This window comes from Stegodyphus dumicola, chromosome 2 (assembly GCF_044657685.1).
Source record: "Stegodyphus dumicola isolate Sdum_Otavi_A_Nest chromosome 2, ASM4465768v1".
NCBI classification, from domain to species: Eukaryota; Metazoa; Arthropoda; class Arachnida; order Araneae; family Eresidae; genus Stegodyphus; species Stegodyphus dumicola.
In genome coordinates this window covers 228,258,822-228,284,287 of record NC_140769.1, presented here as the reverse complement: position 1 = coordinate 228,284,287, position 25,466 = coordinate 228,258,822, and the positions used below count along the sequence as shown (strand labels likewise).

Sequence of the window (25,466 nt, the reverse complement as noted above, 5' to 3'; positions counted from 1 at the left end):
TTCTTGTTCGTGTTTCCATTGCTCCTGGTGTGCTGTTCCAGCTCTCATTCGGAGGCGTTCTTGTGATGCATGTCGTCCAACGTTAAGTGCCTCTTTGGTGCCATGGTTCTGGGCCATGTTGGTTTTTGCAAGGTTAAGTGGCGTTGAATCTCAAGTTGTGGTTCCTGATGATCAAATGCCGTGAGCGACATCCTGTTCCAAGTTTAAGCGGCGATAATCTCAAGTTATGGTTTCTAGTGAGCAACTGCTGTAGGCAGCATCATTAACACAAGTGTGTTTCAGGTCTAGCGGCAATGTTTTTCCAAGCTGTGATTTCCCGTGAGCGGTATTTATAAATTCAAGTACATTCAAGGTTTAATTTTTCAGGTGCCTTCTTGGCCAAAAGCATAGACCTATTTAGTCAAGTAAAATTCAAATTAATCATGTAGTTTTGTTCTGTGATATGCTTTTAGCGAGTTATTGAATGCCAGTATTTACTGTATCATTAATAGTGTAATATTCTTTAAAGGAAAAACCCTTGGGGTTGATGAATAGTTAACTAAGTGTAATTTTTGACAATGATTATGTTACACTCTTAACTTTACGTTTCTGATATTGATCAAATTTATTTATTGTATTTTTTATATTTATATATATATTGTTAATAAATTGGTTAAGTTTAAAACTTTTGTCACCTATGTCTGCACAGTACATAATCTTAGAGAGTTTTTATTGTGATAATTATTTCTGCTAAATGTTTTCTATAACTTTAAACTTTGCTTTTGCATCAAATATGTAATTATCGCCAAGCGTAATGTCAACATAAAAGGTTACCATACTCCTTTTGATATACAATTACACACACACACACACACACACACACACACACACAAAAAAAAAAAAAAAAAAAAAAAAAAAAAAAAAAAAAAAAAAAAACGGTGTTATTACTTCCATCTGTAGAGGGATGGAATGAAACTAATTTAATGCAATCAATAACTGAAATTTTTTTTTTCATATCCATTTCTTTCACAATTGAAGCTATTTTGGACCTTGCAGTTGAGTATTTCTTAGTGATTTTGCTGTTGAGAAACATTTTTCTAAACAAAGCTGCAGTATGAACCAATGCATTCAGTGACAGGTGCTCCAGTAAGAAGGCAGACCAGTCATTTTACATTAATAACATTTTGGTCCTTTGTTTCCATTGATGTTATCCTTGTGTTTTTGTGCATGTACATGTTTAAGAACGTTGGTCCTTCCACCGTGCAAAACAATACATATCGCAAATAACAAACAATGCATATCAAACATACATGACAAACAATACATATCGCAAATGTGAACTTTCTTTATTCCTCTCACACATTTCCTTGAGAGAATAGTAGATGGAAAGTCATCTGTGTACGATTTTTGCAACATACATGAGTATTTTACCTTTTTCGCAGACTAAATAAAAGAAAACATTGGAATTTCTTAAACTATTTCTCGAAAGCACATGCACCCACACTGTTCAACATCATGATGAACAAAATAATATCGATCTTGCTTTGTGGTCATTGGCTAAGACACGCTGTGGTGCTCGATGCTCATTGGAGAACTGGAACACGACATTTTCAGACACATGTGCTCTCACTCAGAAAGCAGAAGTGCACCATAATTTCTCACTGATGAAACTACTTTGGTTTTTTTTACATGCAACCTAGAGAATAACCAAGTGCTTCCTTTCCATTTAGTTAATGCTCAAATCACTTCATTTTTCAGTGCAAATAACAAAGTATTAGAGCTACACAAAAATTGTGAGAAATTTTAAAAATAAGAGAAAGTCGGGAGAAAAATGTTGTAAATCGAGTTGGTGGGAGAACAGTCAGAAATTGGGAGTCTCCCACCTAAATCAGGAGAGTTGGAAAATCTCTGCTGATGCATTCATATTATGGATAGAGAAATACTGCGTTATACACAATACCAGAGGTCATTATTCATATTTTATGGTCCATGGACGGGGTATTCAGCTAAAAAATTAAATTCTGCTATATTTTGTCACACACATGAAAAAGTCATATCTAATTAAAGACCCATTCAAATTGCATACATACCCTTTGTCCCCAACCTTCACTGAATGCAGCAGCAATCTGTGATTCATTAACATTTTCTTCCATTCTCATTACTTTAGATGCTGAACCCCCCGAATTATCTTGATCACTTTCCATATCAGTATTGCTTGGATTTGTAGGTCCATTCCCAACACTATTCAAACCTTTTCCTGCAGCTTGAGCCCATGTATTATGCTGTTTTACAAGTGGCATAACTGAAAAGAAATTTTATATATTATTCATACAAATTAATCATATTTATATTAAAATTAAATCAATTAATTATTATATGTTGATACCAAAAAAATTAAAACAAGAATTATATCTCAATCAATATCATAACAAATATGTAAAATTTTTATGTATCCTAAAATCATAGTTGATACCCTCAGACTACTGAATAAATGTATTAAACTTTTAAATAAACAGCAAATGAAAGAAGTTTATTTTACTGAAACAAAATCTAAAAGCTCTACTTTTAAAGAGTGAAAATAAGCCCAAAATTTTCAAAGCATTTCATAATAAAGATAATATAGTTTTAATGGTGTTAAATATATAACAATTCTTTCCAGAAAAGATAACTAAAATTTTCTTAGATCATTTTAGAAAACTTCTTAAAAATGTACAAAATATTTTCCATTTAGTTAATGTTTTATAATTTTTATTAAAAAAAATTAATGCTTCGCTACTACAAGAAGCAAATCATGATAATAAGCTTCATACGGTCAAAAGTCTTTAATCCTGACATCCATAATCCGGACCTCAAAGCTACAAACTTTCTACGCATGCATCAACGCATCATGCGCTGACGCATGCGCGCATAATACTTTTATGCATGTGCTTATGCATTTACGCGTGTGCATAATACATTTACGCATGCACGTTTAATGTATAACGCATGGTATAAGCTAGGCTAAAATTATCTAATTATCTATTTCAGTTAATGTTGCAGATTGCATTGTTCCCAAATCCTCTAATTGGATATGGCTTATTATTTTTTGCAGACTGTTAGAGCAATTTTATAAAAGTAAGCTTGAACTTTCGATTATGTCAAAAAGAATTTATATTCTGGAGCTGCCAAAGCGAAAGCATGTTTTGATGTCCATCAAACAAAAAGTGGAATTGCTGCAAAAAATGGATAAAGGCATATCCTTTGTTTCTCTAACCATTCTGAAATCTGCTTATCAATTTCACGCTGCTGTGCAGGGAGAAGGAAACGTCGCGGCACGCAATGAACTGGAAGTTGATCTGTCAGCACTATCCTTATCTTCAGGGCAGATGTTATTATTTTATTCAGCTTATAATTCCTTACTAAATGTAGTATTTCATCTCGATGTACTCCATCTTTGATATGATTTAAATCAAATTCCTCATATCACGAATACACATCAAATAGTTTTCTGGTTGCAATTTTCTAATTTCGACACATGCGTGCTTTGAAAAAAATGTTTAATATAGTAAACAAATAAATATTAATTAAACTTTTTTTTTTGCAAATTTTGATTTTAGATCATAATTACTCTTTATTTCATAAATTACGGTTTCATATTTTTAATTTTATAATTTCTGCATGCCATCTTACCAAATTTAAACTGATGATCTATAATCTGGAAAAACCAATAATCCGGAATCACCGAAGTCCCGACGAGTACGGATTAAAAACTTTTGACTGTACATACTTTCCTTTTAAAATCTTGAAATAAAAAATTTCCTAAGCAGCATAAAACCATAATCACGATATCATTTTTTTAATTTGTAAATTCAAAATAAATGCAAATTAATTATTACAACTTGTTACGTGAAAAAAATTTACACAATCTGAAAATCTGACGATTTCTACTAACGTGGTTGAGTTAATACATAAATACTTAATTTCCTCTTTTGTAAAATAAGTACAAATGCACTTAACATTAATTCAATAATGGAATATTACAAAAATTTTAATTTCTGACAATTTAATCTTAACACTTAATTACTGATGAATTTCAGATAGAACAAAAAGTCCAGGCACCGTGGAGCTTTTTCTGAAATCGATATATAAAATTTATTTCTGATATAAATATGAGTTTAGAAAAAATAAAGAATGCATTTAAAAATTTTATCATTAAATATCTTATATTAAAAGAGAACTGGTACTTTCTCATTATTCACCCCCCATCAAAGAGACACAGTCTCGTTGCCCTTGGACAGTATTTGAAAACTTGTAGCTGACTAAACTTTGCCGCATTAATGTGCAAAAGGCAACAGCAATTTTCAAAATGATGGCACACTAAGAATTCCATTCAAATGTAACCAAATCAACAGAACTTAAAGAGCATGAAACATCGGTATCAAAATAAACCTTTTTCAAGAAGTCCCTTTCTTGTGCTTTTGTTCTCTCACATACACAGCAAATTGTCAATTTGTTTATGCTTAAAAAAACATCAGAGAACTTGGATTCAAACAACAGTGAGCACAAACTTGCTCTGTTCAACATGCACATTGCACACCCATCATATAGACATGTTATATGCATAACTGGGTTGCCACATAAATATATTTTGATGACATCTTTTTTTTTTTTAATTAAGAAACCAAGTACAAAACTTCTCGTGTTCCAATAAATATTCCACAAGACTTACAGATGTAAGTAAATAACTCACAATACAAGCAGATACAATTCAACAATAAAAATATAATATCTAGATCTGGAGAAAGAACAAAGAAAAATATAAAAACTATTATAATAAAAATACTAAAATATACTATGAATAATTAAACTATGTAAATATTCCTATAAAAGAAAATAAACCAACTTAATAAAGTAATAACAATATTGAATTAATATCGATACAAAGGAAAATTACACATTAACAATACAGGTCAAATTCTGAGTAAGGTTATAATCCGATTGAAAATGCCTACACTTAAGACATTGAAGAACCCTTGGAAAAATCTTTTTGTCCGCTGGGCCCTCGAAGAAGCAAGATAATCAGCATTTCAATCAACCACAGTTTTCTCCCATGCCACGTGCTTCCAATAGAACTTGGGAGCAGACAACATTAAATCAATATCATGATTGCTTAGCCAAATGGTCAGCCTTCTCATTACCAAGAATACCACTGTGGCCTCAAACGTAGGTAAAATGAATAGCTGTAGTATGTCCAATCGCATATAATATAAAGTGAATTTTCATCATCATTTTTTTTAGTCAACAGTGTATCACATAAAAGAGAGAGATGAAAGTGAATCTCTGCAAATAAGCTATCTAAATGTCTCATTCTTACGACAAGAGTTTTGCATCCTTTTAATGGCAAGATTTAAGCTCAGAAGCTCGGCTTGAAAAACAGACTATATATCTGGTATACTATACTGGACAGCTACATTCTCCCTGCCATCTTCATAAATAGCAAATATAAGGCCAACCTTTTTCATATAACTTACTACTATCTGTGAAACGAATAATTCTATATTCTTGGAAAACATTAACCTCATAAGTAACAACTGTCACAGGATTTCTGTCTGAAGAGTGAGGCAAATTTGAAAAAGAAAACATCCCATTCAAGGGACTGCAAGAGAACTGAAGATTGCATTGGAAAGTCTTATCTCTAATGCCCAGATCATTTAAGATTATTAATTCAATAGGTGGAAGACCAGAAATAATAAATGCCGCCTCATAACATGTCCTGTATCCCTGAATAATGCAGAGGAGAAATCTTCTTTGAACCCTTCTAAGAAGATCACAGTTTATTTTCTTGCTTAAAAAATTTCCCCAAGCTCTTGTGTGGCATAGGAAATGAGTGATACAATGGCCTGATTATAAATCAGTTTGAGAATATCACTTTTAACCCCATAAGTGCTCTCTGAAATTTGCAGTAGACCTAATATGTTGCTATTACTGTAATTTATTGTCCACAATAATTCTTAAATATTTAATACACTGCATTTCAATATACTCACTCCTAAGAGTTAAATCAGTCTTGTATGACGACACTGATTTTTTGTGTATCTTCATAACTTTCAACTTTGAAGGGTTAAATTCAAGCTCATAGTGCTTTGACCAATCAAAAATATAGTTTAAAATATTCTGAGAGTGAGCACTGGCATCATTAATGTTCTTACATTGCATACTAACAAGAAAATCATCTGCAAAAGCGATCTGGTGACTGTCCTGGAATTTTCTCAAATTACAAACCAAATTATTCGTAATAAGATTTCAAATAAAAGGCCCAGAAATGGAACCCTCAGGACATCTTCTCCACATTATATTTTTTCATCATATTCATCATAAAAGTAATTTCAGCAGAACAAAACTGCAAGAGACTCTTCCTTAAATAGAATATATCCTTACGGATTTTGAGATGCCTAAGCAAATTAAGAACACCAGGCCACCATGCATTATCGAATGCAATCCCAATATCCAAGAAAATAAGAAAGCTGGCATAATTCCTATGCTTCTCGTGAGCAAAAATATTACATAATTGAAGCAAGGCATCATTATCAGTCCTCTGAGGAGTAAATCCAAACTGATCGTTACTCAAAAGACCAGAATGACCGAGATGATAAATCTATTTACACACAGTTTCTCAAGACATTTGCCTATGAATATTACAATGAATGTTATTGATATATTCGAAATCTCAGTACTTTTAGGAATAAGCCTCACATTCTTCCAGCATCATGGGAAAATGCCAAGCTTGAGACATATATTAAACATAGCATGCAAGGTAGAGGGGCAACCAATATGAAAGTTTTCATCATTTCATTAGTAATCCTATCAGAACTCGAAGATTTATTTGAACATAGGCCAATCATGCTATAAACTTCTGCATCAGTGAAAGAGACATCATGTTCAGCTTTATATACCAGATCAGCCTTACAATGATGATGAGTATCAATTATGAGAGAATCACAAAAGAATGATTTCTCTATGACAGAGTCAACTGTGTCCTTAAAAGAAGAAGTAAAGCAATCAGGAGAAATTTTTCTGACAAAATTGGTCTTAACTCACAAGCATAGATCTTTTTCCAAACATTCTGTACAGTTAGATCCGAAAGAAACTCTTTCTATGATTTTAATTTGCTCTCCTGAAGTTCAAAATCATACTTTAACCTAATTTGAAGATATTTGTTTTTATAGATTTCTGCCAAAAGAGAATTTTCTTGTTTTTTGATACAGTCTTCTTCCAAACATTCTGTACAGTTAGATCCGAAAGACTCTATTTCCATGATTTTAATTTGCTCTTCTCAAGTTTAAAATTATACTTAAGCCTAATTTGAAGATACCTGTTTCTATAAATTTCTCTCAAAAGGGTATTTCTTGTATTTTGATACAGTCTTCTAGCAGTATTTAACTTTTCTCACATGCAAGATATTTCGGCCGGCCACAAGGAAACCCTATGAAAACAATACCATTGCTAAGGAATACATTTTGCTGCAGCAAAAACAATAAAATCTTGAAACTCCAGAACACATAACGCTAAGATATCGAGTACAATTCTGAACAGATTTTAAAATACACATGCCTGAATTAGCACAAAGATTGTGAAAATAACTCCAATTTGCTCTTTTCACATTAAAGAACTTTGTTTTTTCAGAACCATTCAAAAGAATAAATGTCACTAGGAATTTTCCCTTCTCAAGAAATCATTCTATGATAAGATAACAAATCATAATCAGGCATATATGCTGCAAAAGGTTCTGTGCAAACAAGTTACATCGATACAACTGCTTCCTTGAGACATGCAGAAAACAGGTCCATAGTCCACACTAATCAAAAAAAGCTGCCACATACTTGAAGAATTAGCTCAATTTAATACCCTTGGAGTCAGTCACAGAGCTAAACCAAACATCAAATTTACTATTAGTATCCATATACCAAATGAGGTACTTTAAGACATTTTATTAAAAAAAAATATGGTCTATTTTACACAGATCAGCATCAACATTAACAGAAGGCTGAAAATAGCAAGAGGAGTGAATTCACATCCTTTAAAAGAAATATCAACACAGGCAGCATTACAATCACAATTCTGAAAATCAGAAAAGGCGATAATCGCACTATTTTGTATAATACAGTCAAAAAGACTTTAATCCGGACGTCCATAATCCGGAATGATCTATAGTCCAAACCTCAAAGCTACACACTTTCTGTGCATGCGTCACGAGCATAATACGTTTACGCATGCTTGTTTAATGTATAATGGACGGTATAAGCTAAGCTAAAATTATCTAATTATCTATTTAAGTTGCAGATTGCGTTGTTCCTTAATGTTCTAATTGGATCATTGGATCTGGCTTATTATTTTTTGCAGACTGTTAGAGCAATTTTATAAAAGTAAGGTTGAACTTTCGATTATCTCAAAAAGAATTTCCGATTCTGGAGCTGCCAAAGGATCTATAACGCGAAAGCATGTTTCGATGTCCATCAAACAAAAAGTGGAATTGCTGCAAAAAAATGGATAAAGGTATATCATTTGTTTCTCTAACCATTCTGAAATCTGTTTATCAATTTCACACGGCGTGCGGGGGGGGGGGGGACGCGGCACGCAATGAAATGGAAGTTGATATGTCAGCACTATCCTTATCTTCAGAACAGATGTTTTTATTTTATTCAGCTTATAATTCCTTACTAAATGTAGTATTTCATCTCGATGTACTCCGTCTTTGATATGATTTAAATCAAATTCCTCGTCATTATACATATCACGAATACACATCAAATAGTTTTCTGGTTGCAATTTTCTAATTTCGACTATGCGTAATGTATGCTTTACACATGCGCACATTGAAAGAAATGTTTAATAAAGTAGACAAATAAATATTAAGCCCTTTTTTTGTAAATTTTGATACCCTTTAGATCCTAATTGTGTGGGCTTTAGTTTTCCACGTGCAAATTTTGATCGGAGGTAAGCTAACGTGGTTGCCGCTGATGTCAAGATCGGCGGGTTGGCCGAGTATAATATATATGTACGCCGGTATCGGTGAATCTTGTGTTTTCTTGTTCTGCTTTCTTCAAATGCTTTGCTTTCAATCAAATGATTTTAAAATGTAAAGGCTACAGTGTTAGCTCTTTTATTTTATTTACTAAATAAAGCAAGAATTTTATTTAGTTTAGTCTTAGCTTTATTTAAGGGAAGCAAACCATGCTTTGCCTTTATCACCACTGCCAACAGGGTTATGGGCCCAGTGCCAACAGCTAATCAGTCATCCAGTTCAACTCAGCATTGAAGGAATGTAGGTGAAGAGGGCCGTTATCCACAAAAAGAAGCTGAACTGTCTTAGAAGTTTGTTCAAGTCGTTGTGCTCACACTTAATTGAAGATGTCATTACTACCTGAAGGTTTTGAGTTGTTAAACCATGACAACTGGGATCGATGGAAAGTCGACATGAAAATGCTGTTACTGGATAGAAATTGTTGGAGCTTCATAGAAGACAAAGAAGAAGAATTAGATAAAAGTGCAACAAGGCGTGAAAAGCAGGAGTTCACACTGAGAGAGAACAGAGCCTTCACTACATTATATTACGGAATTAAAGCTGAGTTCAGGCCACTGATACAAGAATGTTCAAGTGGTAAAGAAGCGTGGGAAGTTCTACAGAAGCAATTCGAACCCAAAACAAGAGCAAGGATAATTCAGTTACTGGATGAATTTTTTAGTTATAGATATACACCAAATGAAGAAATAGGATTATTCATCGCAAGAATAAGAATGACTGCAAAGAAGTTGGCTGAAGCTGGTCACAACCTGGCAGATCTTTTTAAAGGATTCCAGGCAATAAGGAGATTACCCCAGGAATACTCCGGCATTGTACAATTGATCTATAGGTGGAAGGACGAAGATTTTACGCTGGAAAGAATTGCTGAAGAGCTGGTAAGGGAAGAAAGCCGACTTCATCAGGTAATTGCCAATTTAGAAGACAGCAAGGTAAACGTGTTTAATACTATTAGTTTATACGCAGGGAAAGATAAAGTTGAAAATAAAACTAAATCTAAGAAAAAAATGGGGAATATGAGAATAGGACCTTGTTTCAGATGTCATAAATTTGGGCACATAATTGCTCAACGTAAACAAAATGTAAGTAAAAATCAGAAGTTTAAAATAGACGATAAAAATGGACAGTTTAAAGATAAAGAATTAATGTTAGTAGAAAATTATGTAACAACTACGGATAAAGGAGGTAACGCAGATAAATTTAATTGGGTCATAGATACTGCAGCTACGACTCATTTCTGTAATAATAGAAATTTAATGACAAATTTCGAAGAAATAAACGATATATGCATGTCTTTAGCTGTAGGAAATTGTGAAAGTAAAGTACTAGGAAAGGGTACTGTCAAATTTGTAGTAAAAGTAGGCAATCGAATAAATTTGATTGAGTTAGATAATGTGTTATATAATCCAAATCTAAGAAGAAATTTATTATCGGGAGCAAGGTTAGAAAAGGCTGGTGCTCATTTTGTGATTTCAAAAGGGAAGATGTGGATATACTTTAATAATTGGGATAGATTATGCTACGCTAAACGATGTGACAGACTTTATCACGTAAAACCATTTAGATATGCAACAGGTAAAAGGGAAGCTGGTTATGGTACAGAAATTGGAAAGTTAAATAAAGTAGACGATGCAATGCTATGGCATCGGAGATTTAGCCATGTAAATTTTGATTATATTAAGAAAACTAGTAAGAATCAAAGCGTGAAAAAGTTACCAGAAATTGAAAAAACAATAGAGAGGTGTGAATCGTGTATTATTGCTAAATCTAGTAGAATAACTTTTAAATCTGTTCCGAAGAGATCGGATAAACCATTGCAGTTGGTTTATTTAGACGTTTGTGGCCCACTACCAGTTCCATCTAAAGGTGGGAGTAAATATTTTCTTGCTATTGTAGATGACTATAGTGGATTAGTAACAGTGTATTGTATGAAAAATAAAAACAAATCGTTCTACAACTTTAAGAATTATCATAGGCAAATGGAAAGACTGACAAATAGAAAATTAATAAGTATACGCACCAATAATGGTGGGGACATTATCTGTAACAGGCAATTCGAAGGGTACTTAGCCGAAAATGGAATTAGTGTTGAACGCACGAACGCGTACACCCCAGAAGAGGAACGGTATGTGTGAACGTTTTAACCGAACGGCATTAGACGCAGTTAAAGCTATGCTTAATGACGGTAAAATGGGAAAAGAATGGTGGGCAGAAGCTCTTGGCTGTTTCATACATACATGGAACAGAGTATGTCATAAAAGCAACCGAACCCCTTATAAAATGTTCCTAAATAGAAAAGAAAACCCAGTGTTGTTTATTTTAAAGTATTTGGTTGTAAAGCCTATGTTGGCGTGCCAAAACAGATTAGGAATAAATTAGAAATGAGGTGCAAATGGTAGGATATGCGAAGGAAACTAGGGGTTATAGGATATGGCTGCCAGAAGAACGCAAATTAATAGAAACCTGTAATGTGAAGTTCGATGAAAAACTGTATGCAGCAAATGGCATCCTGGAACAGAAATCAAAACCTAAATTTAAAAGACTAGAGGAATCTGAGCAATTAGCAGAATCAGATGAAGAACAGGAAATTTCTAGAGAAGAAATAAAGTTGTCAGATGACAAATCTACTCCGAAAGAAGTATCAGACTTAAACTGGCAAAGAAAAGCAGTTAAAAGGCCAGATGGAACACGTACAGACATATATTATTATGTAGAGGGAACAGACACCCGTTTTAGATCTTATAATGATATTGAAAAGTATTGTGAGGCAAGAAATATTAAATATGAAAAAGATAAGTTCGATTTTAGTGGAAAAAACGAATACTCAGGGAAAGTTAATTTCGTAGAACAGGAGACTAGCTCTGTGTCTGAAGAGGCAAATTCCGTAGAAATAGTTATCCCACAAAATTTTAAAGAAGCACGAAACTCAGTAAATGCCGAAGAATGGGATAAGGCAATGAAAGAAGAAATCGACACAATAAAGAAAAGAAAGGTTTGGGAATTAGTCGAAAAGCCAGAAAATAAAACTATAATAGGAAACAAATGGGTCTGTATGCTAAAAAGAAATGAAAAGAATCAAGTGGTTAGATACAAAGCACGCTTAGTAGCATAGGGATTCAGGCAGAAAAGAGGTGAAGATTTTGATGACGTTTACAGTCCTGTAGTAAATTTTTCAATCATAAGAATATTTTTCACTATACTGGTATGTTTATATGGATGGACTAATTGTCAGTTAGATGTAAAGAACGCATATTTATATGCAAACTTAAATGAGAAATTATATATGACCCAACCAGAGGGATTTATCGAAGAGAAAAATAAAGTGTGTTTATTACACAAGGCCATTTACGGTCTACATCAAAGCGGCTGTGAATGGTTTTGTGAATTTGAACGTACTTTAGAAAATCTACATTTTAAGAAAATACAACGGTGTAATTGTGTTTATGTAATTCTCTTGTTATGTGTAGATGATATTGTGATTTTTAGTAAAGATCAATATAGTATAGATAAAGTAATTTCACAGCTGAGTAAGTTTTCTGATCTTAAAGTATTAGGCAAAACTAAAACATTACTTGGAATTGAATTCTTAGAGAATGAAAATGGGTTTTTTATACATCAGCAAAAATATATCGAAGAAATTTTTGAAAAATTTAAACATTTTCAGATACCAATAACTTCACTCCCCATAGCTAAGGGCACTATTCTTACAAAATTAGATTGTCCATCTACAAGTGCAGAAGTTGTGGAAATGCATACATTACCCTTTAGAAATCTGTTAGGATGTTTAGTTTTTGTAGCTAACAGCACAAGGCCTGATATTACATATGCAGTGAATATCTTATCACAATTTCAGGAGAATCCTGGAATTTGGCATTGGGAAGCATTGTTGAAATTGCTTGGTTATCTCAATAGTACTAAATTATATAAGTTAAACTTATCGAAGATTAAACATCTAACTTTATATTGTTATTCAGATGCTGATTATGCATGTAAATGTCTTACAAGATGAAATTTTAAAGTTTAATTTAAGAGAGTGTAAACTATTTTGTGATAACAAGTCTGCCATTGATTTTTCTAGATCGCCAATAGAAAATCGCCGAACCAAGCACATAGATGTAAAATATCACTTTGTTAGAAGACTAGTAAATGATGAAGTGTTTGACCTTGAATTTATCACCAGTAAATTAAATACTGCCAACTTATTTACAAAAGCAGCGACTGCTGTTAATTTAAGAAAGTTTGTTTAGATGTTTTCAGTGTTTAAAGACAATAAGTGTTTTCGTGTAATAGAATTGAACTATGAACTTCTGTGAAAGTTTTGTTTTTGTCTTTGCATAAGAGGGCCCTTTGTTGGCTTTAGTTTTCCACATGCAAATTTTGATCGGAGGTAAGCTAACGTGGTTGCCGCTGATTGGCCGATGACGTCAAGATCGGCGGGTTGGCCGAGTATAATATATATGTACGCCGGTATCGGCGAATCTTGTGTTTTCTTGTTCTCTTGTGTGATTATCAGTTAGCATTATGCTAGTTTGCTTTCAATCAAATGATTTTAAAATGTAAAGGCTACAGTGTTAGCTCTTTTATTTTATTTACGGAATAAAGCAAGAATTTTATTTAGTTTAGTCTTAGCTTTATTTAAGGGAAGCAAACCATGCTTTGCCTTTATCACCACTGCCAACAAATTGCTCTCTATTTCATTAATTACGGTTTCATATTTTTAATTTTATAATTTCTGTGTGCCATCTTACCAGATTTAAATTGATGATCTATAATCCGGAAAAACCGATGAACCGGAATCGCCGAAGTCCCAATGAGTCCGGATTAAAGACTTTTTACTGTAATTGCAGACATGATATCATCTGAATTTCTGTCAAACGAAAGTCTGTAAGAAATTATAAAACCAAGAAGCTGATCATTAAAACAATACGGCTCTTGAACAAGAGTAGCATCAATATTATCACTTTCAAGGTTTAAAAAGCTGATGAGCAGCCCTTTTTGATTTATGCAGGTTAAGTTGAACAAAACTAAGACAGACTAAATATTTTAGCCACAGTCAATACGAGTAGTCATTTATTCTCTCATAAAAATGTGACGAAAGCAGCAGCTAGATAAAGCTACATTTGCTTTTTTAGCTTCACTATTTAACATTTTATTATGTCTTATACAGTTCACACAAACTTGTTCATTACGATTATGACATTTTATGTTAACCTGAACATAAATAAAAAGACAAATTATTTCTACATTCTACAGCTCTATGATTATTCCAGAGGCATGAAAGGAACCTATTAATAACTATAAAGTTCCTCAACATCGCACATACTATACAACAATCTCAAGGAACCCAAGGCAAGCATTATGTTTCCAAATTTTTTTTGGGGGGGGGGATGCACTTCAATAACAACAGATCATACATGTTGAAATAGCTTCTAAACAAAATGGAATTGATTCATTCCAATATTCTTCTAATTCAGAAACCTCTGGTTCTTGTTCCTGAAAAAAGTCAAATATTTCTGAATTTTTAACATAATTTGGAATATCTTTAATTAAAACAGTGAAATTTTCCACTTACGAACAACTGGTTTCAAAACAGTTGCCTTCTTCTTGTACTAGAAGATAATTTACTTTTACCACTTTCTGAAGCACAATTAAACAAGATTCTACTTTCACCAATATTTTTTATGTATGAAATCCCAACTTTTTCTTTCTTTGGATCAATTTGAGTTTTTAATTTAAGTGTTTTAAAAAGCTTTTTAATAGCTTTTTTTTTTTTCCAATATATTATTTTACTGTACAGATAACCAGAAAATACCACAAAACAAAGCTACTACAGTCAAAAGTCGTTAATCCGGACTTGTCGGGACTTCGGCGATTCCGGATTATAGATCATCAGTTTAAATCTGGTAAGATGGCATGCAGAAATTACAAAATTAAAAATATGAAACCGTAATTTATGAAATAAAGAACAATTATGATCTAAAGGGTATCAAAATTTACAAAAAGAAAAAGCTTAATATTTATTTGTTTACTTTATTAAACATTTCCTTCAATGTAAGTTGCTTCCTTTCATGTGATAATACTTTCTCTTTAATTCTATTAAACAGACATAATTTCTTCTTTAGTTACAAAGTTCCGCTGTTCAAGTCCTATAATTGCTGTGTTGAGAATACCGACTAATTTGTCAATCGAAATGTTTTCGTTTTCAATAACCTCTGTGTCACTTTCTTCACTATGGGAAGCGAATTATAATGACGAGGACCTTGATTTAAATCATATCAAAGACAGAGTATATGAGATGAAATACTACACTTAGTACAGAATTATAAACCAAATAAAATAAAAACATCTGCTCTGAAGATAAGGATAGTGCTGACAGATCAACTTCCAATCCGCAGCGTGAAATTGATAAACAGATTTCGGATTTCAAAACATACTTTCGCTTTGCAGATACAAATTACATATTAGTAAATATATATTGGAAATTCTATTTGACATAATCTTTCTAATCTATCATAATCTAATAATGACGTTTCTGCCCCCCCCCTCTGCCGCAGAGCAGCGCGAAATTGATAAACAGATTTCGGATTTCAAAACATACTTTCGCTTTGTAGTAAATATATATCGGAAATTCTATTTGACATAATCGAAAGTTCAAGCTTACTTTTATAAAATTGCTCTAACAGTCTGCAAAAAATAATAAGCCGGATCCAATTCGAAGATTAAGGAACAACGCAATCTGCAACATTAACTGAATTAGATAACTTTAGCTTAGCGTATAGCTCCGTTACACATTTAACGCGCATGCGCACAAACATATTCGCAGCTGTAAGGGTCTTATGCGCTCTCGTAAACGCCTGTGCGCATGCGTAAACGCGACGCATGGGCAGAAAGTTTGTAGCTTTGAGGTCCGGATTATAGATCATTCCGGATTATGGGTGTCTGAATTAACGACTTTTGACTGTATACTCTTAAAGAAAACAGATATATTTCATTCCTCTATAATAATATTTTGTAACTTACACAAATTGTCTCATACTAGTACATAAATGTAAATTTTAATATTCTTATGTTAAATGCTATGTTACAAACATGACGATTAGTAATTTTTTTAACTAATTAATTAATTAAGATCATGCTATTGTAAATAATAAGTAATATAGCATGAGAAATGTGTGCGAGTGATGCTTAGGCTAAAATAAAATAATATAGAAGGCAAAATGACTAAAAGTTGAAAGTGAATTGAAGAAACAATATGAAACAGTTTAAATACACATTATCAGGGGGTAAATGTTTTTAAACCTTTCCAGTTGTCCTATTTAGAAGTCTGAGTATGTGTTTAATTATCTTTGATAGAGAAAAGTTACAGTGAAATTCTGTTTTAATTACGGGTGCTTTTAAAAACTTAAAACATTACCCATATGCTTGTTGGATTTCTCAAACAAACAAACAAACAAACAAACAAACAAACACACACACAAAAAAAATAGATAGTTTAGTATACCGGACAATAAGCGATTGCGGGAAAAACATAAAAATAATCAAAAACACTAATATATATACATGAAATAAAGAGATTGCATAAAGATATATTGCACAGACAGATGCATACCAGAACTTTGCCATATGTGGCCGAATTCAATTTATTTTCTTTTTGTTCATGATGACACACATTTTTCATTAAGTCAACACAACTAATATGGGTGTTACAGCAACCTGTTCTTGAAAGAATTTTCACATTGATACCAACTAACTGATTGACAGCAATGATAGACTTTTGAAATATACTTTTTTGACAACACCAAGCAGCAACAAGTAAAATGAATTTGTGAGCGAAGCAAAGCAGAAAAATTATCCAACATAAGGCTTAGTTTAACAAAAGAAAGGTTTCGGTTTAGAAATTTTGGGTTAAAGTTCTGAATTAGCTACATCAGCATAATTATATGTAATGAATGGAAAGGGAAAATATCCAGATTAAAATGAAGAATAAAAATGACTATTGGAATTAGAAGCTTCTTGTACATATTTTTATCTTAACATACACTCTTTCTAAAACCAGACAACAAAAAAGAAAAAAAACTGCAGATTGAATATAAAAGTTTAAAAATTTTGGCAATTACAGCAGTTTATACCACATATTCTAGAGCTTAAGAATAGAGGTTGCCTATACGTAATGTTTTGGTTGCCTATATTTAATGCTTGTAACAGCAGTTTTTCATCTAATTCCAGAGGAATGTAAGCTTTTAAGCTTGGGTTCTCAGGGGATGATGCAACAAATAATGCTTTCGAATCAGTGATGAACTATGAAAGTTCTAATAAAGAGTTTACACTTGAAGAATAAGCTAACAGAATCTAACAAAATGCTTACTTTTTCAAAAAAAAAAAAAAAAAAAAAAAGCAAATACAATCAGAAGTTGTTAATCCGGACTCGTCGGGACTTCGGCGATTCCGGATTATAAATCATCAGTTTAAATCTCGTAAGATGGCATGCAGAAATTCTAAAATTAAAAATATGAAACCATAATTTATGAAATAAAGAACAATTATGATCTAAAGGGTATCCAAATTTACAATAAAAAAGCTTAATATTTATTTGTTTACTTTATTAAACATTTCTTTCAATGCAAGTTGTTTTAAGTTGCTTCGTTTTATGTGATAATAATTTCTCTTTAATTCTATAAACAGACTTGCGCACACGCATATGCGCAGTCGTAAAGGTCTTACACGCACGCATAAACGCCTACGCGCACGTGTCAACGCGGCGCATGCGCAGAAAGTTTTTAGTTTTGAGGTCCGGATTATAGATCATTCCGGATTATGGGTGTCCGAATTAACGACTTTTGACCGTAATTATGCATATGCAAGAAAATATTTTAAAATTTATGCCGTGAGGATGAAATAGAATATAAATTATTTGAAAGAAAACTACATTTTTGGATGAATTATAAGCGAAAAATCCTTCATACATTAAAACTAAAGTACTTAAACAGAGAACTATAAAATACAATTAGCCCCGTAATGTTGGCTTTTTCCACACATGCACGTAGTAATAAACATTTTACATAACTTTTTCACATTTCCCCTTTATTACACATCTGGAAATTTTAGTTGTAACTTAATATTTCATCTTGGTATGGTGTTTTTTAAAACAAGGAATGGTAAGGGAAGGAATCTTTCCAGTACATTTAAAACAAGAAACAAAAGAAAATTAAAACACACAAATACTAATACAGTCAAAAGTCGTTAATCCAGACACCCATAATCTGGAATGATCTATAATCCGGACCTCAATGCTACAAACTTTCTGCGCACGCGTCAAGACACCTCTTTTAGAACATTCTTTAAATTCAGAAAGACAATATAAAGAGCACTATCACTGATGTGTACATTCAATAAACACATTACTTGATTTATCAGAATTGATTAGCTAAACAAAACAATTTTCATTATCGTTTTTAAAATCAAACATAAAAACAACAGGTACACTTTTTTCCTGTCAGCTCAAAAATCACCACATCTAAAAAAAAAAAAAAAAAAGATTTTACATTACACTAAAAGTTTTTTTTTTTTTACACATTTTGTGTGTTTGCTTTATTTATTAAATATCATGATCTTTGTACTTAAACCACAAAATTCAGTTCAACAGCAATATCGCAAAATAATTTCAAAATGAGCATATCTTTAGAATTTTCGATACACAGACTCAGGCGCTGGAGACAAAAAAGCCTTTTTTCCCGTACAGCGTTACCATTGCTCACTTTGACATCGTTGAGTTAGTTAATCAAATATTCATTGAAGTTTTAGAAAGTATGAAACAGATAATAAAACAAATTTCAAATTTGGGCTTCCAGATGTCCATATTCGGGTGGAAACATACGTTATTCAAAGTTCGATGGCTCCAGGTACTGATTTTTTCACAGTGAAAGAAACATACATACATTCATATTATTCATTATTTTATTTAAATATAATGTAGAGCTCTAATATTTGGTGGCAACATTATGAAAAGTGAACAGACATTTATAGCGAATCGAAGCAAAATGCCAAAATGAAATTAATAGTCCTTGGGAAACTGTCCTTTTGTACTAAAAATCATGTTGAAACCAGAACTGCAAATAATTAGAATACTAAAAACTGAAATTTATTATAAGCAATCGATCCATTTTAAATACACAGAACATTTCAACAGATTTATAATTGTTTGAAAGATTTTTATTTCAGTTACGTTAAAAATTTCCATCTAAAATACACGGTAACAACATTTACTAATATTTTTTTACTCCATAATACTAACTAGTAACAAATCTGATCACATAACTAAACCATTTAAAAATTTACATACTCATCCTCTTACATTTAATTTCAATAAATGCAAGAGAAGTTGGTAAAAGATTAAATGTGTCAGACATTACCACCGATTTGATATAATACCAAAGTCCAATTTATAAAATCATTTAAATAATTAGAGCATTTTGAACAAATTCAGATATAAAATACATATTTTACAAAAGTATCTACAAACATCAATGTTATGATCCACTATCAAGAATACGATAAACAGACTTATCCAATTATTTTTATTCCTAAATGAATATATACATCGGTTAACATACAATATATATTCATGAAAATGGTACTAATATCAAACAAAACAAACGTCAGTGAACTTAAAAAACAATACAGTATTAAATAAGTATAAATAATAAACTTAAAAACATCATTAACGGCTCAAAAGACATAACACCAAGTAAGACATGGCGCACTGATATGATAAATGCGGCTATTTAACAATTAATACAACATGCATACTCTGTAAAAACATCCACATAATATGTAATTTGCATAAATTAATACCAATTGGCTAGAAAACATAAATTCAAGATTCATAAAATTTCATATCAGCAAACAACGCCAGCCACTGGCATCAGATCTACTCGTTTTTAAATGGCTACTCTCCATCCACATCTGTTTACTTACTTTATCTGCCAGTGTACACGTAGGTTGGTCGATACATTTGTCCCCAAAATGATTTGGCTGAAGTACCGAAATACAAATACAAATCGGTCGCTAATTATTTACGTAAAAACGCAAATGCACAAACTAGACATTTAACTTAACCACCAAACAATACGAATTATCGAAAAGGAGAGCACGAACCTTTCCCACCTAGTTTAGGAAAGGGTGGAAGAAGTCAACGCAGAACAGCTTTCAACGCATAGTATCATATCCTACCTACCGCAACAATGGACAAATCCTGCGACCCTTTCGAATGATAATTAGCCGTGAAACATAAAAATCCAGATTTATCCTAAATATATTAAGAAGCATAAATGGGAAAGAGACAATAACTATTAAAATTATGAATGAAACGTAAAATTAAGAGAATGTAAATTTTTATATGATAGAAAATTAACATTGACAATTAAAAAACAATTTTTGTCTTGATATTACCTGAATTAAATTAGTTTCCTGCCGATATTTGAACTAAAAATTAAAATTTAGAACAAAATAATATATTTATTTATCACTGCCAAAACTTAATAAAGTAATTGATATGAAATTTCAAAGGCACATTTTAGAAGTTTGAAAAAGCTATTTCGGAAATTAAAAGTTTTAAACTTATACAAAATAAATAATCTAAATATTTCTGAGTATTGAAATTCAACCCTTTAAATTTTTATCCACTATCAAAAATATTATTTTCATTCTCTATTTCCTAAAAAGTATTAAACAATTCAACCCGAATTACATCACGTTTCCTCAATCCAGATGTATTTTGTGCAAATCTGTATTTGTGACGTATAGCAGACGTTTTCACTCTAAATTCATACTGTCTCAAGAATATTCGACAGAATTTCGAATAAAAGTTTAATTGTTAACAGTTCATTTAAGAAAATTGCATTTTGTAAGTTACAAACATAATTATTTTATTACAATGAAAGCAAGTGATTCGGATGAGTGTCTCCTGTGTTGCCGAAAAATATTTGTGTATGCAACTGGAATTTGCGATCATCCAGTTTGTTATGAATGCTCTACGCGAATGCGAGTTTTATGTGACACAAATGAGTGCCCAATATGTCGAAGTAATATGCCCTTAGTAAGTATTAAATTTCATCTGTATTGTGTTTATAGTCATTTAAATGTAGATGCACAAAATCTGAGGGCATTATTTTTACAGTGTTATATATTAATAGCCTACTAATAGATATATGATTATTAATACTCTTTCTTCTAATTTAAAATACAGTTTTTGTAATAAAATGTTTGCGTATGCTTTCTATGGAAATAACAGTAGAAAATTTCTGACGTTATCATATTTGATTATAAAAATAATGAAAAATTTGAAGTTATGTGTGAAAAAAAGGTACTTTCTTCTTAAAGCAGCCATTCTTTGGTGCCATTTGAAATTCGCGTATGACAGATTGAATTTATCACTTTTAGCAAGTGACTGCTGTGCCTACTTTTAACAAGGAAGTACAAAATTTAATTTTGAAATTCTTTAAGTACATTTGTAGTCTATACGTGTAGCTGAACTTGAATTTATATTCTGCAAAGCCTGATTTGGTACTTCCCTTTTTTTTTTTTTTTTTTTTGTTAAAGTGCAACTTTTGTTTGGTTTTTGTTTGGCAACTTTCGGAGAATTGGGAAAGAACTTGATGCAGTTATGACTGTAATAAAATATTTCTAACCAGAAAAGTTTATATATATATGCATATTGATTGATTTATCTTTTAATTTAAATTTGATCTTTATTTGCAACTGGGAATTTCTTCAGTGCTTTTATGACAAAATGTGAATTTTTTCAGCTGTTTTAGTGTTAATTTTTCATTCCCAAGAAAATGTAACCAGGGATAAACGTGCAAGTAACAACATCAGTGTTATATAGATATGCGTAAAAAAAGTAACCTAAGTAAATTTGATATATATAGAGAATATTATGTTTATAATCAAGTGAACGGTGAAAGCTAAAAATGGTAAGTAAATGTTGCATGATTATTTTAAGTGCTGAAGTCAGTTAAGATTTTACTGGAATTTATCTGTTAGATGGCACCACTAAATACTATTTTTAAATTTAAAAATGGAGGGTATGTGATAAAATGGCAGGAAAGAGTAACTAAACAACTTTTTAGGAACTTCTTTAAGATACCCCTAGGCTAAAACAGAGCAAATATTACATACAGTACGTATAATTATTATTTATGGATGTGTCTTTCCTGTGCAGTTGAGTGTTCTTTTTCTGAAATTTTTGCCTTGTGCCATTAATTTTACAAACTGCCTAACAAATTTCAATATATGTTGTTATAAATATAATAAATCACTTTCCTAGAGAAGCTCAAATGAAGCTTTAATCAACTAAAATAGCACATAAAACAATTGTTACATTTTAAGAATAATATTTAAACTGACAATGACTGTTGCCATTCAATGCAGTATAATTTTAGTGCTGCCAACAATATTCAATATTATACCACATTTACCCCTCCCAAAGTTATTAATAAGTTACATAGTCTACCAGATAAGAAGGCTGACGTCTCTGCCTTTTTCAGATGCAAGGATTCACTCTCATGCAAGTTATCATTTGAAGTATTTTCAAAATCCTCTTGTCTGCTAGGGCAGTGTAAATCACTGCCTTAAAGATTTTTTTCTGTCAATTTTCTTACAGTTTTCGATACGGGTTCAGGAGCAGCAGTGGCCAGACCTTCGTTCTGTTGAACAAAAGAATCTGAAAGTTGTTGGTTTTCATCCAACCTGATATCATGGGCATGTATGAGAGTATCTCCTCTGGGTGCTAAATATCGTATTGAAACGTTGGTTTCACGACCATCTGGAAGTTTAACGCAAGCGTAATCTGGGTTAGCCTCAATGAGCTCCACTTCCCTCGCAATAGGCTTATATTTATTAGCTCGTGTATGGTTCTTCATTAATACTGTTCCGGGTTGTGTTAACCATGTAGGTAAAGAACGTCCATTATATGATCTTTTAGCATGGATGAACATACGTTCATGTGGTGTGGCATTTGTTGCTATATATAAGAGTGACCGAATCGAATGCAAAACAGGTTGCAGAACGCCTTCCCAATGTTCGATAGCCATGTTCTTTGATTTTAATGCCAGCTGGATGGTTTTCTATATGATTCCATTATACCTCTCTACTTGGCCATTTCCTTGAGAATTATATGCAGTTGTGCGACTTGTTGCTATACCAAGTGCAGTTAAGAAGCATTTTAATTCACGAGACATAAATGAAGATCCTCTATCAGAATGTATGTAGGCTGGCATCCCAAAAATTGAGAAAATATTTTTCAGGTGAGCAATAACAGTAGCAGATGACATATCAGGGCAAGGTATTGCCAAAGGGAATCTTGAAAACTCGTCCACATTAGTAAGAAGGAAACGGTTTCTGGAAGCCGTAGGCAAAGGACCTTTGAAATCTAGGTTTAGTCTTTCAAAAGTGCAGTTGCTTTAATTAAGTGTCTTCAGGTATATAGAAACGAGGTTTTACTTCACTGCAGCATACACACGAATTAACAGTTCTTCTAATTTCTTCTAGTGAGAAAGGCAAATTTTTAGATCTTACCCAGTGATACATTAAAGTAATTTCGGGATGACAAAGTTCATCCTGTAGTGCCTTTAGATCTATTTGCGGTTTTATAGCTGCATTTATTCTTGATAAAGTGTCTGCAATTTCATTTTTATTTCCAGGGCGATATATTATAATATCAAATTTGGAAAAAGCAAGTTCTAACTGCCAACGCATAATTTTCTCATTTTTAATTTTACTGGATTCTGCTGATCAAACATAAAATTCACAGATCTTTGATCGGTAAAATCTTCGAAGTGTCTCCAGTTTCGTAAATATTCAACAGTAGCATATGCTTCTTTTTCAATAGAAGAATGTTTTCATTCGGAAGAGTTTAATGTTCTTGAGAAAAAAGCTATAGGACGACTAGCTTGACTCGGGTTGCTCCTATTGCAAATTCAGAAGCATCGGTTTCAACTCTGAATGGTATATTATTCTCAATTGCAGCTAAAGAAGCTTTGGATATATCTCTCTTAAGGGAACTGAAGGCTTTCTTGCCATCTTTAATAAGGGAAAAAGGTCCTCTAGTCAAAAGAAAGTGAATCTTTTCACAAAAATTTAGAATCCAACGGCAATAATGAGCAAACATTCCCAGTGCTCGCTGTAGAGATCCTACATCTTTAGGAATTGGTAAATCCATTAGCGGTTTCAGTCTATCAGGATCAGGTTTTATTATATTATTAGCTATATAGTAGCCTAACAGTTTTACAGATTTTGTGGAAAATATGCATTTTTCCTCATTCAGGATTAGGTTATACTTCTTAGCAGCAGCCATAAACCTCTCCAAGTTATTATTATGCTCAGCTTCATTCTTGCCACATATAGTTACACAATCAAGGTAAAGAAAAGTTCTTGATAATTCTTCATTTGAAATTATTTCATCAATTGTTCTTTGGAAAAAAGCAACTCCATTTGTTACACCAAATGGAACGCGTAGAAATTGATAGAGTTTACCATAAGCTTCAAACGCAGTACAGTCAAAAGTCGTTAATTCAGATTCGTCGGGACTTCGGCGATTCCGGATTATAGATCAGAAGTTTAAGTCTGGTAAGATGGCATGCAGAAATTGTAAAATTAAAAATATGAAACCGTAATTTATGAAATAAAGAACAATTATTATCTAAAGGGTATCAAAATTTACAAAAAAAAAAAGCTTAATATTTATTTGTTTACTTTATTAAACATTTCTTTCAATGTAAGTTGTTTAAGTTGCTTCGTTTTATGTGATAATACTTTCTCTTTAATTCTATAAACAGACATTATTTCTTGTTCAGTTACAAAGTTCTGCTGTTCAAGCCCTATAATTGCTGTGTCAAGAATACCGACTAATTTGTCAATCGAAATTTTTTCGTTTTCAATAACCTCTGTGTCACTTTCTTCACTATCGGAAGTGAATTATAATGATGAGGAATTTGATTTAAATCATATCCAAGATGGAGTACACTGAGATGAAATCCCACATTTAGTAAGGAATTATAAGCCGAATAAAATAAAAACATCTGCCCTGAAGATAAGGATAGTGCTGACAGATCAACTTCCAATTCATTGCGTGCCACGGACCCCTCCCAACACAGGTAAGTATTACAACAGGGAACACCCATTTCAGGACCAATTTTACTAGAGAAAGCCTTAAAATTATATGATTTTCAAGAATGAGATCCTGGATTTGCTGCTAGTGCTGGTTGGCTTGACAGATGGAGAAAGTGGTATGGTATCACGCAGTTCAACATTTGAGGTGAAAGCTATCTGCTAATTTAGAAAATTGTGCGGCTGATCTTTGGAATATGGTAACTGGTAGTTTGGCGACATTTTGGAGTTGATAAAGGTTACTACCTAGGACTTTGGTAATAAT

The 25,466-nt window shown here is 32.3% G+C and overlaps 2 protein-coding genes across 7 annotated transcripts in view; one reads left to right on the top strand and one right to left on the bottom strand.

Moving 5' to 3' along the window:
* The window catches only part of LOC118202774 (protein Gawky-like), a 105,419-nt gene extending 85,154 nt beyond the window's left edge, over positions 1-20,265 (bottom strand). For 4 of the 6 annotated variants that reach the window (XM_085811854.1, XM_085811856.1, XM_085811857.1 and 1 more), the window contains exons 1-2: positions 20,012-20,264; positions 2,070-2,281 (exon numbers count right to left, since the gene is read on the bottom strand). In XM_085811854.1, the coding sequence (XP_085667980.1) occupies positions 2,070-2,279 (210 nt within the window). In that variant the 5' untranslated portion in view covers positions 2,280-2,281; positions 20,012-20,264. Of the gene's footprint in view, positions 1-2,069; positions 2,282-19,888; positions 19,964-20,011 lie in introns of those variants that run through there. The other 2 variants (XM_085811859.1, XM_085811855.1) reach the window with 2 other exon arrangements.
* Positions 20,266-20,784: 519 nt separating this feature from the next.
* The window catches only part of LOC118187070 (E3 ubiquitin-protein ligase ZNF598), a 58,033-nt gene continuing 53,351 nt past the window's right edge, over positions 20,785-25,466 (top strand). Inside the window, exon 1 of the mRNA XM_085811853.1 lies at positions 20,785-21,131. Within this exon, the coding sequence (XP_085667979.1) occupies positions 20,970-21,131 (162 nt within the window). The 5' untranslated portion in view covers positions 20,785-20,969. The remainder of the gene's footprint in view (positions 21,132-25,466) is intronic.